The sequence below is a fragment of the Dipteris shenzhenensis genome, chromosome 3 (assembly GCF_047967505.1).
Source record: "Dipteris shenzhenensis isolate YYH24624 ecotype China chromosome 3, Dip_SZ_1.0, whole genome shotgun sequence".
Classification (NCBI taxonomy): domain Eukaryota; kingdom Viridiplantae; phylum Streptophyta; class Polypodiopsida; order Gleicheniales; family Dipteridaceae; genus Dipteris; species Dipteris shenzhenensis.
Window position 1 is genome coordinate 33,447,182 of NC_141598.1, and position 15,980 is coordinate 33,463,161.

At 40.5% G+C, this 15,980-nt stretch overlaps 1 protein-coding gene across 1 annotated transcript; it reads left to right on the forward strand.

Moving 5' to 3' along the window:
- The first annotated feature begins 1,576 nt into the window (after positions 1-1,576).
- LOC147903686 (pentatricopeptide repeat-containing protein At1g69290-like) lies at positions 1,577-5,184 on the forward strand. The gene has a single exon (XM_087400567.1). The coding sequence runs from the start codon at positions 1,600-1,602 to the stop codon at positions 3,685-3,687; it is 2,088 nt and encodes a 695-aa protein (XP_087256693.1). The 5' UTR covers positions 1,577-1,599; the 3' UTR covers positions 3,688-5,184.
- Positions 5,185-15,980: the final 10,796 nt, after the last annotated feature.

Genomic DNA, 15,980 nt, shown 5'->3' on the forward strand with positions numbered 1-15,980 from the left:
ATTTTTGGGGGGGGGTTCCCCAGTCAACACACATGGCTATTACGAGGGGCACATCCACCTATGGCCTACATTGAGAAGCAGCAGAGGGCATCCCAAGGATAAGAACATGGCTAGCTAGCTCAGGTGGGTAAACACCCAACCGCTTGAGGTATTGCACTGTTCTACAATTTTGAGTTAGGGTGTTAATACACTTACCCTGTGCCCAAGCTTGGGCGTCCAAGATTTGTTTCTCATCAAGTTTGGGTAGTGGACATTTTTGCCACATTACCTTAGTTGGGTGAACATCCTCACTCCCTTAGAGCGCGGCCACATAGAATGGAGGTTTGGAGGTGTAATCTGTTGCACTACCGACATCAAACGGCGGAGGTAGAGTGTGGAATGGGAGGGTAGAGCGAAGAGAGAAGGAGAAGCTGCCACCTTCCAAATATGTGCGCCCAAATATAAAGGACCTGACACTTTTCTTGAAATCCACCCAAACATTCTCGATGGATATATGGAGGTCGAATGGAAGGGGGGCTTTTGGGGCCTCTCACTTCAGCAACATGCCTCCATTCCATAGTTTAATGCCAGCAAACAGTCTGCCTCCATTCACAAATGCATGTGGACTTGCATCCAAACCTCCGTACATCGAAGAGACCTTGAAATGGCCATGCATGTGGCCGTGCCCTTTTACATGCAGAGTTATGATGTTTGGAACCTACATGCCTTCCTCTTTTGTAGGTGTATACATACGAAAATGGGAAAGATTGGAACCTACATGCCTTCCTCTTTTGTAGGTGTATACATATGAAAATGGGAAAGATTGGACGCCTTCTCTCTTTGAATTTTTGCTAGCATTGGAAGACACTTATTAGGTTGTTTGCTGACTGAATGGCTCTCACCATTCTAACCAGTGGGAGAGTGAGATTTCCACCACGGCAGGTGGCTAGCCCATTTCACATTTAACGCCCAAGATGATGCAAACCTTCCTTCCTACATGGATGCCACTTCATGCCTGCGGAGAGCCCTTCCGTGGGGGCAACCAAGCTTGGCTGTCCAGAGATGGGCATAGGATAAACGAGTGAGTCACAACTTGATCGAGGGTCCTTCCAATAATGCTAAGCTTCTCGATGGGCGACAACCCAATACACACGAACATCCAATGGGCATTTCAATTTTTTAAATGATGGTTCGGGTGGGCGTTCTCTGTGTAAAGGCTGTGCCCATGACAACCCCATTTATTTAGGTGCCCAACAACGGGCACTTGTTGGGCAGCTTCTGGCGGTTTGTAAGAGCCTTTCGACGAGGCTCGCACCAATCGACGGCGGCGAAGGAGCTGTGTGGCCATGTGGTGTTCACAACAACGGTCCTGATGAGCTCTGCGGCGGCAGCAGGTCCTACGGAGTGTGGCGATAGGTTGTGAGGGCCCACATTGGCCTCTGATTGGTGCTGCGGAGGGCGACGAAGAGCGCTAGGAGGGACGGCCAAGTTCATTCCAAATGGTCGGTGAGCCCATGTAGCAAGCACCAAGAGTGGGGGATAAAGCCCACATTGCCTCTGCTTAAGATCTTCATGGTTTCCTTGCTCTGGGGTTTATCTGAGGTTCAACGAATAACGAAGATGCTTCGGAAATTCAATGTTCACTCTCTTGCGCAGCTCAGTCGTAGATATCGCAGCACCTTTGGTTCTTCATCCTCAATCCCAATTCCTCCTCTCCCAAGAGCTGCCTCACACAACCTCCTGCTTTCTCATTTTTCTTCTCTTTCTGTAGATCCTTTACACCATCAACCAGCTTTGGATACACCTCACCAGAGCTCCCTTACCCTTCGATTGAAAACCGCACTCGAACAAAAAGATCCGGATCAAGCCTGGCAAGCCTTACAAACCCTTAAGGAGATTGGGGCAGCTCTTCCCCAGAAGACTTTAGTTCAGGATGCGCTTTCACTTTTGGCTTGTGGAGACCAGTTGAGTCTTGTTCGTGCTCACAAATTTTTGTTATGCTTGAATAAGGAAGATAACATGGGTTTTCTGGATGGGAGTTTGCTTGGCGAACTTGCTTTGGCATTAGCCACGGCGGAAATGCCGGACCGCTCAGCGAATACTCTTCGATTAATGGTGGAGAAGCACCATTATCCGTCTTCATCATTTTGGAAGAACATAATGGAATATTGGCTACAGAAATCTGAAGGAGCAGTGTATGTAGTGAAGGTTTTTCGTGAGATTTGCCGTTACGTAATGGAGGAAAAGCCTTCTGCTCAACCATGCAAAAAACCAAATGGATTGCTGTTATCAATGAAGCCTGACAGGGAAGCTTTTAACCTAGCATTGAGGGCATGTGCAATTTTGGGAGAGTCCGAAAAAGCAGAGGAAATTATTGGGCAGATGTCTTGTTTTTCAGTATCACCTGACGATGCCTCCTTGTTCTCATTAATCAATTCATATAAACAAAGGCTGCTACGTATGAAGCAAGCAAGCAAGGTTCCGGATCGCCACATCCTGAACGGTTTGGTGTCGGCCTATGTGAGCTCGGGGAAGATGGAAGCGGCTGCACAAGTAGTGCTTAGTTGGGGTGGGAAAGGTTTATGTAACGAAGAAGGTCAAGAGGAAAGAGATTCAATTGGGGATAAAGCTCAGCACGAGACTAGAGAGGTGGATGAATTGCTCAAAGACTGGGGGAGAGGTTTGGGGAGCCCAAGCAGCGAGACCTGTACTATCCTGTTGAAGGGATTTTTACAGACTGGAAGGGTTGCTGATGCAGCAAAATTTATCGCAAGACTGTACCATGAGGAAGGCTCTGAATACATACCCTGCAGCCTTGCTATCGAGGGTGTGCTCAAGCTCGGACTAAGAGATGAGGTGAACAGCATTCTACAGGAACTAGCAGCACAGAATACACCAGCCGATAGCATGTCCTATGGTATGTTGGTGAAGGCTTACAGCAAGCTACCGCAGCCCCTGGAGGGTGAGACTGTACTCCACAATGCGAGGAAAGTGGGGCACCTACTTGACCTTGATTGTTATAACTCTTTAATTGAGGCCCATAATCTCGTACAAGACTATGATTGTGCGTTTCTTGTCTTCAGAGAGATGAAACAGCATGGGGTTGTCCCAATAGAGCCAACTTTCAGCAAACTTTTAGCTGTTCTCGAAAAGAAATCTAAGCCTAATGTAATGCGTAAAGTGCTAGAAGTAGCAGCACGTGATCCTCCTCTAAAAATGCAGCTGCATGATTGGAATAGGACGGTTCAATGTTTTTGTAAAGCTAAGCTTATGTTCGATGCAAAAGCCCTTGTGAAAAGAATGAAGCAGGTGGGATTTTATCCTGATGCTACCACTTACGTTTTCTTGTTGAGTGGGTATATACTTCAAGGTGGGAAGACAAATGAGATATTATTGCTTTGGGCTGAAATTAAGGAGAAGCTTTCCCCCCAATCTGATGGTATACCCTTGAAATTGAATGAGGAATTGCTCAATGGGTTTCTCACAGTTTTTGTTAAATATGGCTACTTCAAAAATGCATTAGATGTGATTGCCCATATCGAGGAGAGGTACTTCTGGATTGATAAACAAAAGTTCAGGAACATGTACTTGCAACTGCATAAAGACTTGTATACTAGTAAACATCGCTCACAAAGGAGGGTAGACATGTCACAGGAGCGGCGGAAGCAGGTCGATACTTTCAAGAGCTGGGTTGGCTTGCCACCATAGGTATATGGAAATTAAACAAAGAGTGCTTGAACACCAAATCGACATGCTTGACCGCAAAAGCATACTTGGATTGTGGTGATGTCCTTGTAGATTCAAACCTGTTGTTGATGTCTGAGTCATATTGGTTTACCTTGATTTGAGAATGGGATTAAAGTCTTTGCAGGAAGATTCTAAGCCATGTCAAAAGTATTTTTTGGCTAGGGTGCTGCATGTCTAGCTCTGGACTGATGAACACTGCTTTATTTCTCACTGGTAGTTCCGTTTTTGGGTGGGCTCACAGAGTCGGCCTACAGACCTGCTCAGCTATGTGAGCCTAATACTGCTTTCAGCTTTGATGCTCAAATGTTGGTTATTTAATTGTTTCTCAAAGGCATTAAGATTCAAGAATCTTGGTAAAAGCTACCTGTTTAGTACTTGGTGCTTTGCTGGGACCGGCAAAACGTTGAAAGGGAAACTTGCAGTTGTTATGGACACACAATTCATGTAGGTTGTAGTCTGTCTACACTTCGATATACAGTCTGGATTCTGGAATGGGGATGAATCTCTTGGCTCCTGTTCTCTGCCATTGGCTACTACCATTCACAAGGGTTCCTGAAGTTCAAATGCACACATCTCAACTATTCAATTTAGCACTTCAAAAAAGGTGAATGATGCGTAATTTGTAAAGGTGGCATTGGTAATAAGGTGCAGTTGAGCATTGGAGCTTTGTTCTGCATGTAGAATGCCCAGCCAGACAGATTGGTTGAGAACACTTTGTGCTAGTGTGGGCTTCGTTTTGCGGTGCTTGCTTTCATCCCTTGCTTCATTTGGAGGTGAGAGACCTGGGACGGGGATTTACGTAAATCAAAATTCACCTGGAAGTTGCAATTGGATTGCCCATGGCAGTCTCTAAAACCACAGTGCATTGACTTCAGGGGCCTGTTGTCACATATACCCTCCACAAGCAGCAGTGGCATGGTTCCGTCAGCTACTATTCCATTTGAGTTAGGTTATATGTATACCTGTGTTTGTGAGCCCTTATTTAAGGGGACTTTGGAGACCCTGCCATGCAACTCCTATTAAGATGCTGTTGGAGCATGTCATGGCCACATGGGTGCGTTTTGATGAGCCAAACAAGGGCATGTATGGAGCGGCCAGCAGGCTAGGTTTTTCAGCAAGGAGACTAGTTCAATGTTTGGTTCCTCAGGAGCTGCAACATGCAGTGCAGCAGGTCGTCTCCAGATGTAGGAGCATTGCAGCCCTGTCAGCGTCCGTACAGCAGCCACGTCTGTAGCAGGCACGCGAGCTAAACTACTACTTCACTACCCATCAGACTATGTATTACTGAATAAGCATAAGTGAACAGAAAGGGGCTGAAGCAATGCTTGCATGCACGTGAGTGGAGTGCAAGAGAGCATCATTGGGTGCAACTGAAGCGTATTTGTTATATTGATAAATGCCAAATGGCTGAAGAATACAACGATGGTGAACGAGACCTTCTTGAGAGGACGGAGTGCAGAGGGGTAGACTGTGCTGCCATGAGGACATGGCAGGTTGCGACTATAGTGCTTACTGTTCTATGTGGCAATACAGCAGCGTTTGCTGTCCTATATGCTACAGATTTTGTGACAGGTCTATTCTTATAGACTATTCCATGGATATCCACTCCTGTTTTTCTCTTTTAGTTAATATTTGTGCACATGTTTATTGATCACACGTGTGAGTGTTTTGTAGGAGTTATTGTCATAGGACTTCACACTCGGCTGGTTATTTTCATCAAATTTTAATGTGCTGGCCATCTTCAGCTACAGAGATATCTCTTTATCATGGCCTTCACCTTGTGTTAATTTCATCCTTCGCGAGGGTAGCCACAACTGACACTTCATATGATGCTTATCCAGTCCCATCAGATGACAAGATACTGGCAGCTAGTGTCTGATGTGGATTTCATTGTATGTGGGATTATCATACAACCTGTAGGGTGGTTTAGGCCTGCAGGTCTTTGTTCATTTCTTACCGGAGCATCATACACTTGTCAGCAAATGCCGCAAGATTGAGATGCTTGCATCTTCAAAGGGTTTCCATACTGGAGCATCATTCACTTGCCAGCAAGTCTCACAAGATTGAGATGCTTGCATATTCAAACCCACTTGTTAGGGTTTCTACATCCTAGAAACAACCTCCTACCTTAAGATTCGGCCTTGGGGAACCTTGGTGTGCTATGGTTCATGTCAACAGAATGAATTATTATAGTTCTTACACCTATAAGGTGGACATAATTTTCAGAACTAATAATCTGAGTGTATTCTAGTATATAGAGAAATACTTTTAGCACTTGCACATTAGGTAGTGCCCATTAAGACCTACCTCTTGGTTTTTGTGTGGGCATGCACATCATGTAGTGCACATTAAGACCTACTTATCGGTTGGCGATTGGCTATTCCGAATCATTATCGTGGCAAAGAAGAATGGCAAGTTGCAACTCTTCTTTCAAGTACCAAAAGTTGAACAAGCAGACCATCAAAGACTCATTCCCATTACCATTCATAGACACCATCCTGGATAAGGTAGTAGGGCATGTAAAATCTAGACTAATGATTTGTTGTTCAATGATACCATATTTTAACATTGTTTCCATTTCAGACGTGTTTTTTGCATCTTTTCAAAAAGTGAAGCAGACATACAAACTTGATGTGTATACGAATTTGGATGCTCAACTTGGAATACAAACACGCCCATTGAGATTTAGGTAATGTGTCAGTCTCTTATATATTCGCGATACTCAATCTCGGCGCTAATATGCTCGGTGATTCCAATCTCGGCGCACAGGAAAGGGCTCGTTCCCTCGGATTAGAACTCTTTGGAAAGGAAGCGCACTGCCTCCCCGTCCACACTGTGTGGTTATATAAAGTATATTATATATATGTATACATATGTTTTGAATTTCACCTTGTTTGTTGACTTTTGCTTTTGCATATTCTAAATTTTTATCTGTTTCTGTGTTGAAGTACTCGCAAGAAGGGACACTTAAACACACACGACATTTGCTCGGACCTACTATTGCCTGCTTAGTTTAAAGTCAGGTATTTTACTTTCTAGACTTCCAAAACTTACAGAAATCATATTTTTCTTCTATCTTTGTGAGCCACGTGTAACCAATATGAGCCCTTGAATTGATTTTAGTCCTTATGAATATGAGTCCTAAAATTGATTTTAATTAATGTCAATCATGAAGGTTTTATTCAAATAGCGTAAAAACTCATGGGTAAAAGCATACTAGTATGTAACCCGCACTACGCTATGGATGTAGAAGATTTTTGAAACTTGTGAAGATTTTTGGTACTGATTAAGGTGGAGAGAGTGCATAAATCAATAAATAGAAATAGCGAAGGAAGAAAATATAAGGAGTTAGACGGGATGTTGTATAAGGATTGCGACCGCCACTGCTTGAGAACGAAGGCAAAACAAACTCTGCTTTGATACGAAGGCTTGCGGGACCCTTTTCGGAGGTTGTAGATGTCCATGATCATAGTAGTATCATGCTAGTGATCAAACAGCCTCGCAGAGCAATTGCTTAGATCTTGAATTACTGTTGCCGATCAAATGAATCGCTTGCGAGAGAATTAATCGCGTAGAAAAGTTGATCATCCACCTCGTCAATCCTCCTTCACTCCTCTCTCCACCTTGTCATCAGTAACGTCTGCTCATCTCTAGCACCTCCAAGTCTGTTCGTCTCCAGCACCTCGAAGTCTCCAGCAACGGCTCCATTATCTCGGTAAGGCTATTCTCCCCATGGTGGATTTGGAGATGGTGATTGGAGAAATGGGCAGGAATGGTTGGGACGAAGAGGCGGGTGGTAAAGAGACCCGTAGTCAAAGTTGAACTCCCTAAATCTCAACTACCTTGATTGAACGTACAATATTCGATTTCCAAATCCAATGGTCCACCACTCTGTAATCGTTCTCCCCCAAACCTCTCCTTAAGAGAGAAAAATATATCTTTGCTTTTTAAATGCAAAAAAGGAAAAAAGCATACAATTATGATATTCACAACTTACTTTTTTCATTTCAATTTAAAACAATGTTACTTTAATTTGACTTATTATAAATCTAGTAATTCATTCTGCCTTTCCCCTTAAGCGGCCTACTGCACCCTAGTTCTCTCTTAAGGAGAGGTTAGGGGGAGGACGATTGGAGGATTGTGCATCGTTAGATTACAATGGATCTTATGGGCCATTGGATGCCTCTTTTTTCAAAATCGCTTCTTCCTCATCACATCCAATGATCAAGCAGCCTACACGCTTTTGGCTCACCTTTTCCACCAGAAGATTTTGAGCAACGTGATCTGGTGGCATCTATTATAAGAGTGTGTGACAGGCATCCTCTTTCGTTGGCCGTTCTTGGGGCTCATTTAGGTCAGTATTATTCTCCTCTTTCGCTGGCCGTTCTTGGGGCGAAGGTTGACAAGCAAAAGCAGTTCAAGATTTGGCAAGAGACAATCCATACGCTAAGAGAGAACCGATTCCCTGATAGAAAGGTAGCAGAAGCACTCAAAATTAGTTACGATGCCCTTGCATAAAATGAGAAACATATGTTCCTCAATGTGGCATGCTTTCTAAACGGAGAAGCAAAGAGTTGTGCGCAATATTTTTGGGAAAGTAAAAAAAACTACCCTATAACTGGTATGAAGAAATTGAAACAACTTTGTCTGGTAGAGCAGGGGAATGATGGAACCATACAAATGCACAATCAGTTGAGAAATTTGGGTAGGGAGATTGAAAGGAGCCAATTCGAAGAGACAGGCAAATGGAGTCGAGTATGGGTTGACGACGACTTGGAAAACTTGATGAGAAGAAGAAAGGTGTGTTTTTTTGTTAAAATTGTCCTGCTCTGTCTTTCAGCACAGAAGAACATATATGCTCTCTCTTTTTGCAAATTGCATGCTTGCCTGTTGCTCGCATTGTGATGGAGATTTCATTGGGGTTGGTTGTAGGGCCTTAGGAAAGTCCGTGGGCTTTCCACTTCTCTACCTTGCAACTCTTCTCACCCAAATGGTGTCCTTACAATTGCTTTTCTTGAAGGGTACATGCTTAATGGGGAAACGCAGGGGCCAGAACGAGCTGCTGCTAGAAATCAAGTGGCTGAAATGGGAGAGGCCTTGCGTCCCCTAGACACCTCTACCTACATGCTATAGGAAGCTGGTGGTGTTGCAGATGCCCGCGAGTGAACCCAGAAGTGTTGTTGCAAGCGGTGGCGTTTTAATAGCTACAAAGAGCCCGTGCTTTGCATGGGTATAACATTAGTACTTATGATCCACGTAGAAGACGAATGGGTTGCGGAGTAGATAGTACCAAAACTTCTGGATACTGTATACCATCCAAGCTTCTTGTTTGGTTGTTTGGTAGTTTATCTCTACTGACAAGAACATTTGATTGGTTGTTCAGTAGTTTATCTCTACCGACAAGAACTACCGACAAGAACATTTGACTTGCCTAGTAGAATGGGAAATCCAAGTTTCCTTCGGTTTGAGCTCAGATGGACCCAATTCCCATCCCAAAGCCATCCACATGCACATGAAAGATCAAATTTCCATCAGGAGCTCAACTAGCTCTACCTTACTAGCCTCAACGATTTCCAAAATCTTTGATGGAATGATGATTTTCCCATAGCATCGCAATTGAGGCCATCGATGACTAATATGACGGACAGAGGACGACCTTCTAAGAAAAGGGGTGCATGGTCACCATCAACAAAGGGAAGGTAGCGAAGATGTTCAAGATGTTGAATATAGATGATGATTGCGATGATATCTTCAATGAAGATCCATGGGTGCACGAACAAGGATAACGTAGCTACAAACACCTTTAGATTTATATAAGAGCAAATCCAAGTCAAGATGCTAGACACCTGCGTACTACACACATTGGTATGAAAGATGCTGAAGGTTGCGAGATGAACACGAGTCAAGTGGGCGAAGCCTAATGCCTTTGTAGACCAATGACCAAGTAGCAAAGATCAAAGCTAATGACTTTGTAGACCAAGCATAGACTAATGACAAAGCTAATGACTTTGTAGACCAATGAGCAAGTAGCATAGATCAAAGCTAAGAGCCTAAGTCTGAATGAGTGTGTGCGAATCTCCATTTGTTGGCACGCAGCATGGAGGAAATCACAAGCCACCAACTGTCACCCCCACCAAGCAACATCCTAGACGACTTCTCCAAGAAATGCCTTGGCAGCCAATCCATCCTCTATCTTTCTCAAGACCCCTCTAGAATACATGCCCTTAGAGGAAGTAAGGTTGATTTTTTAGTAGCATAGAGTCCAAATTGTAGGAAGTGAATACCAAGCGTGACAAAATAAAGAAAAAACTCCAAGGTCTTCTTATTTGGGAGTTTTACAAGACTTTAAAGGAGGATTTTTCACTTTGCTAGGCATAGAGGCTCAAGGTCTCTCTCTCTCTCTCTCTCTCTCTCTCTATCTATCTATCTCTCTCTCTCTCTATATATATATATATTAGGGGCTTTATATATATATATATTAGGGGCTTGGTGGCTGCCGCCACCGGAGCATGTATTAGAGAGCCCCCTCCCCTACCTCTCCTCATGTATGCACAGGTTGCTCATTTTACAATCCATATATTGACTTTCATAAAAAATTACGTTGTTCTTGCATGGCGATTGGCAAATATCTTGCTTGTATTTGTGCCTCTTCTTATCATCCTCGGTCTCATGTATGGAAAATCCTGGTTTGACTTGCCTAGCAGATACATGTGGAATATTTGAAGGCAGGAATGGTGGTTGAAAAGGATTTATGACCATATCTTCCTTAGCAAACACAAGCCAATCCCTTTTTCCTTCGAGCTCTTGCTCATGTTGCCCTCCTACTCCTCACCCCCCCTTCCCCCTCCCTCTCCCATCACCTCTTCCACTCCTGCATCTAATCCCTTGCTTCCAAATGGAAAACCTTCTATAGGTTGCCTTGCTTAAAATTTTGCTTTTCAAAAAGTAGCTTTTGAATTTGAAGGTGGATCTAAGGTCCAATCTAAGGTGGAGAAATTGATGCATGGCTCCATAATAGCTTAGATAGCTCAAACTTGATCTAGTCATTGTACATTACCTGTTAATGGCTCTTGAACAATTCATCAAGAATGCACACTCAAGTCATAAGGTGTGGCCCACATAACAATATTGATTGTGCCTTTCTGTGTAGGCTACTGCGAGCGAAGATGGAAACGAACTGCCAAATAAGAATATTAAAAATTAACTAGTCTCCTCTCCATAGATTTTAGCAACCATGTAACAAACTAAGCAATATAGTTGATTCCTTTAGACAATTTATGCCTACCTCTATACAACTATTCTCTTTATCCAACTACCTCGGATCCAACTCAAACAAAGAAAGAGTAAACTCACCAACGTAAAGGAAGCACAAAAACACGTAAATGGGTGGTTTATCAAGATGGTCTAGAATTGATTAGGGACTTCAAACCTAAACTTAAAGACTCTCAGTCTTAAACTAATGCTATAAAGGCCACCTTATGATAGTTTTAGAATGTAGCTATATCCTATAATATATTGGGAGGAGTTGGGCTTTATGTGCTCCCTCAATACTCTGGTTATCTAGACATAGTTAGTCACTTTTTGGTGTTTGTACTTTGTCTCATAGACCTATGAGGTCTTCTGCAGATCTCTCTCTCTCTCTCTCTCTCTCTCTCTCTCTCTCGCGCGCGCGCTCTCTCTCTCTCTCTTTCTCTCTCTCCCCCCTGTCCCTGTGTGTATGCACATGTGCTTTCATTTACCTCATAGTGTGGTTGCATGTGGGTTTGACAAGAAAGGAGGAATTTTGGGGGATTTTTTATGTGTATCTTCTCATTATCAATATTTAGAGTGTGAGAATGGCAATCCTATTTGGAATGATTAATATGGCTATGGACGACAAATGGCATGTGATCATCTTGTTGCATGGTATAAGCTTTTGTCCATAAACTGGTGTGACTTGGTATGGGGTATAGTACAGAGGAGCATCATGGGGGAGAACACCCACCTAGGCAAATATCAGAAGAAAGTCTCTTGCATCAAGTATGAGAATAGAGCCAAAGTGCAAGCTTAGGTCTTAGCAAAATCATTATTTGTCTGCTGATATGGGTTTTTCTTGTATCCACCAAAAAAATCAGCACAAAAAAAATAAATCGAGAGCTTATGAAAAGTCATATTATAAATCTCAAGATTGCTGCACAAAATCCTTTGCCAAAGCATACTCGATCGATAATTTCTCTTTCGATGAGAAACTTTCCACACAAATCCTTTGCCAAAGTGAGGAAGCTTTTTGCACACAAATCCTTTGCTAACTCCAAGTAATCTCACGTTTGATAAGCAACTGACCCACCTTCTTAAAGATTAGATATTTGTAGGCATGGTGATGTGTTGGTGGGCAAGGTATTATTGACAAATTGATCCAAGGTTATGGTGAAGACAAGAATTTTTTATTGAGCTATTTTATTTATAACTCTATGGGAGTTTATATTTTGACAAAGCATGGCACTAAGTGGGTTGTGCTCTTAGTATAGGTATTTCTACTTCCTGTAACAATTGATCCTTTTGCTCAATCATTCTTCACAAATTTAGTGACTTTTCAGAATTCAAGATCTTATGTGACGATTTGAATTCTTCTGGTACAGGAATTTATTCTCATAAATTTTTTGTAATGTAATTGCTCTAAAAGCAAATCTCAATATTATTGATTCTTCTTTAGGTTAAAAGCTGATATAGATGATAAATGGCAATGCCTACCTTGAATATCCACTCAAAGCATTTCTAATATTGCTCAATATGGACAGTGTGATTATATTTTGTACTAGTTTCATATTTTCATATAGTGACTTAATCTTCAAACTCTGCGCAATAGCTAATTCAAGAAAAGTAATGAAGAAACTCCATGTAGTTATGTTTTTACAATTTTGTCTTTGGATAAGGTTATGCTATAATACCCCCTCTTCTCGTCACCCTTTTCTTTCCCCCATCTTTGGTCTTCCTCTCTTGTTTCCTTATGTTTGGATTGGTGTTTGAATGCCACCTTCTCTCAGTGAGGGCTACACTTCAAAACTCCTATGAAACTAATCCTATGCTGATGATCCTTTCACATCTTCAGTGGTGTATCAAGATACCCATGCTTCCAGTTATTGTAGGAAAATGTATAATGTTCACCATTATTTTAGATGTAACAGATCAAGTGACCTACATGTAATTATTCTTATTTGGTTCCACTTACTAGCAACATTGATCTAATAGTGTTAACAGTAGTATTACCTAACACAGTTTATTCATAGGTTTGTCTTCATGTACATGCATTTAACATTGGTGTGCTAGATACAGCTTTCCCTTCATGTACATGTATTTAGCTTTGCCTCCTTTTTAGATCTAGCAATTGTAGCAACCATACACGAACCAGTAGTAGCCCAACATCTAAGAACTATTAGTCGTCTAGCTACAATAGCACTCTTTAGCAACAATGTAGACTTAGTCTCACTCAGATCCTACCTCAAAGCCTCATATTTGGGACCACCTACTGACGATAGAGAAGAAGCTTGGTTTTGAGGTTGATTTTAGTTGATAGTAAATTCCCACATGTATGGAACATGAAAAGAACAGTCAATGTGGGCTCAATGGAAAATTTCTAGCATTGCATTGGCCTTTGATGAAATTGTGAATCTTTCTTAGTATACTCTTGCCACATCCTATCACCTTGTTCCATAGGATTTGATGTGGCACACAAGAGTCTCAGAAATATCTGTAACTTTATCAAAGACCATTGATCCAGGTTGATTGTTTTTTTTCATGTGGTGAAGAGGTGGACAATTATCTTGATTAAAGGTTTGAGTTCCATAATCGTATAGGTTCGATTTACTAAGCACATATTTTTTATAACCTTCACTTTGGGCAAGTTCGAGAAGAAAACATTGTCTTTGTCATCATAGGAAATTAACTTGCAAATCTATTAGTATTAAATTAGAATATATAGAAAACATTACATGTGATTGTCTTTGTCATTACAAGAGATTAAATTACAAATCTGAGAGTATTAAATTGTAATAATACATTGATGTGTATTCCAAATCTGAGAACAAAGTATTCTCTTTATCATCACATGAGATTAAATAGTCACCCTTCAATTGAATATGTCATTTGGATGAAAATCATCCCAACTAATGACCCTTTAACAAGCACTATCAACTAGCATTGTCAGTTAGAGCTTTCAACTAGTAGAGCCATGTAGCACTACCAAGTAGCATTGTTGACTATTTATTAGCTAGTACTATTATCTAGTAGTGTTAACTAGCACTGGCATATATCACTGTCAACTGGCTCTATTAGTTAGCCATCACTATTAATTAGCACTGTATGTAGCACTGCCAACTAGAGTTTTTCCTAGCTAGCACAATTGAAGTTAACTAGCACTACTAAGTAGCATTGTGAACTAGCCACAACACTGCTAACTAGCATTATTACCTAGCACTAGTAATACCATGTAGCACCATCAAATAGTACTATTAAATAACATTATAAAGTCAGCTAGCACTATTGAAGTTAATTAGCACTGATAACAAAGTGTTATAATTCATAGTTGTATGCTGTTACAGTCTATCACAACTTGTTAATAGCATATCGGAGGTAAAGTTCATTATAGTTTATCATTTTTTAGGCATAATCTATCATATTTTGTCCTTGTTTGTTATAGTAGGGTTATACTCTATTAATAGTCTTTTAATAGTTTGCAATGTACAACTCTAGCACATAGAAAGATAAACACATTTTAAAAAATATTGAAGTATATGGAAAGAGATGAAGAGATTGAATTTTGCTAAAGTGATATACAACTAGGTCCCAAATACAATAAAACCCAATATGATATTCATACATTCTCTTGCCTTCTCATTTTGTTAGCCTTTTCATTCTCCTTAATGATGAAATCTAAAATTTTGATAGACTCCTCGTCGTTGTAAAGGTCGTGCTCAAACTAAGGTGTAGTCTATTATAGTCTATCATAGTTTCTTAATAGCATCCCTGAAGCATAGTTTGTTATATTCTATTATATTCATTGTACAAGTCATACAATTTTTTAATAGCATCTCTAAGGCATATTCTATTATATTTGATCATAGTTTGTTATAGTCTGTCATAGTTTCTCAATAGCATTTTTTAGGCATAGTCTATTATACTCAATCATAGTTTGTTAATAGTCTATTATAGTTTGTTGATGGTCTTTTAATAATTTGAAATGTATAATTCTAGCACAAAGAAGGATAAACACAACTTGCAATGTACATGCTCATTTCTTCATAATCATGTAGCTTAAACTTAGGAAATACAACCTTGTACTACTGGATGGGTTCTGACTAAAACCTTATACAAAGAATCGTCCAAAATAATTGTGTTACTATGGTTAAGTGCTTCCATAGATCCCATATTTTGTATACATCCTTGAAGAAAACTTCTTGTCACCCAAGCTGAATCGTACTTGATGACACTATTCCTAGGCCATTACATTATATCATTATGGCATGCAAAATAAGTGCAAAGAATTTCATCAACTTTTATTCTTCAAGAAGTGCTACAAACAAAAACTTTGAGCCAAATAAGATAAAATTACAAAATTTTAGGAGCATCTTTTCGAATATACATAGTCCATTCTTAGACTCTTGACAAGTATCCATGTGGACAGTAGCCTATCTAGGAATAGCCACAAATTCTGAGTGGTTTCGTTTCTTCTTTGTGATTTTTTTAAATCTCGTAAATTCTAAGTGTGTCATTTTCCATTCATGAGTGAATTATTTGACCTTTCAGTAGGATAGCGGGATTTTTTAATACCCAGCAAAGACAACTACTTCTCCATTATCTAGGTGTATTTTGGTTGAATACATTGATTCTTTCTTTGTTATACTTTACCAAAACAATTGGATCCCTTATGAGAAATGAACCATTTAGAGACTTGATAAGTTTTCTATTAGTGGATTTCTGCAACTAATCAAAAGTTTGATGTCTAGTGATATATTTAAATTTGTTTTGGATGTATCTTTTTTTGTGTTGCAAATTTGTCTATTAATATATTGTGGATGTATTTTAAATGTGTTTCAAATTTGATCAATGTATTTCAAATCTATTTTGTTTCTAGACTTAGTCCATATGTCTTTCACTACAAGGGGCAGTGCTAGTAGATTGCACTTTACAAAGCATACAAAGGAAATTGTAGGTTAGAATCCACAAGATGTCATTATGATTGATTTAGTACACATTGAAATGGATGAAAATAAATGGGA

Bases quoted from the DNA above. Each gene is read 5' to 3' on its own strand.
- LOC147903686 (XM_087400567.1), top strand. From the start codon at position 1,600: ATGCTTCGGAAATTCAATGTTCACTCTCTTGCGCAGCTCAGTCGTAGA.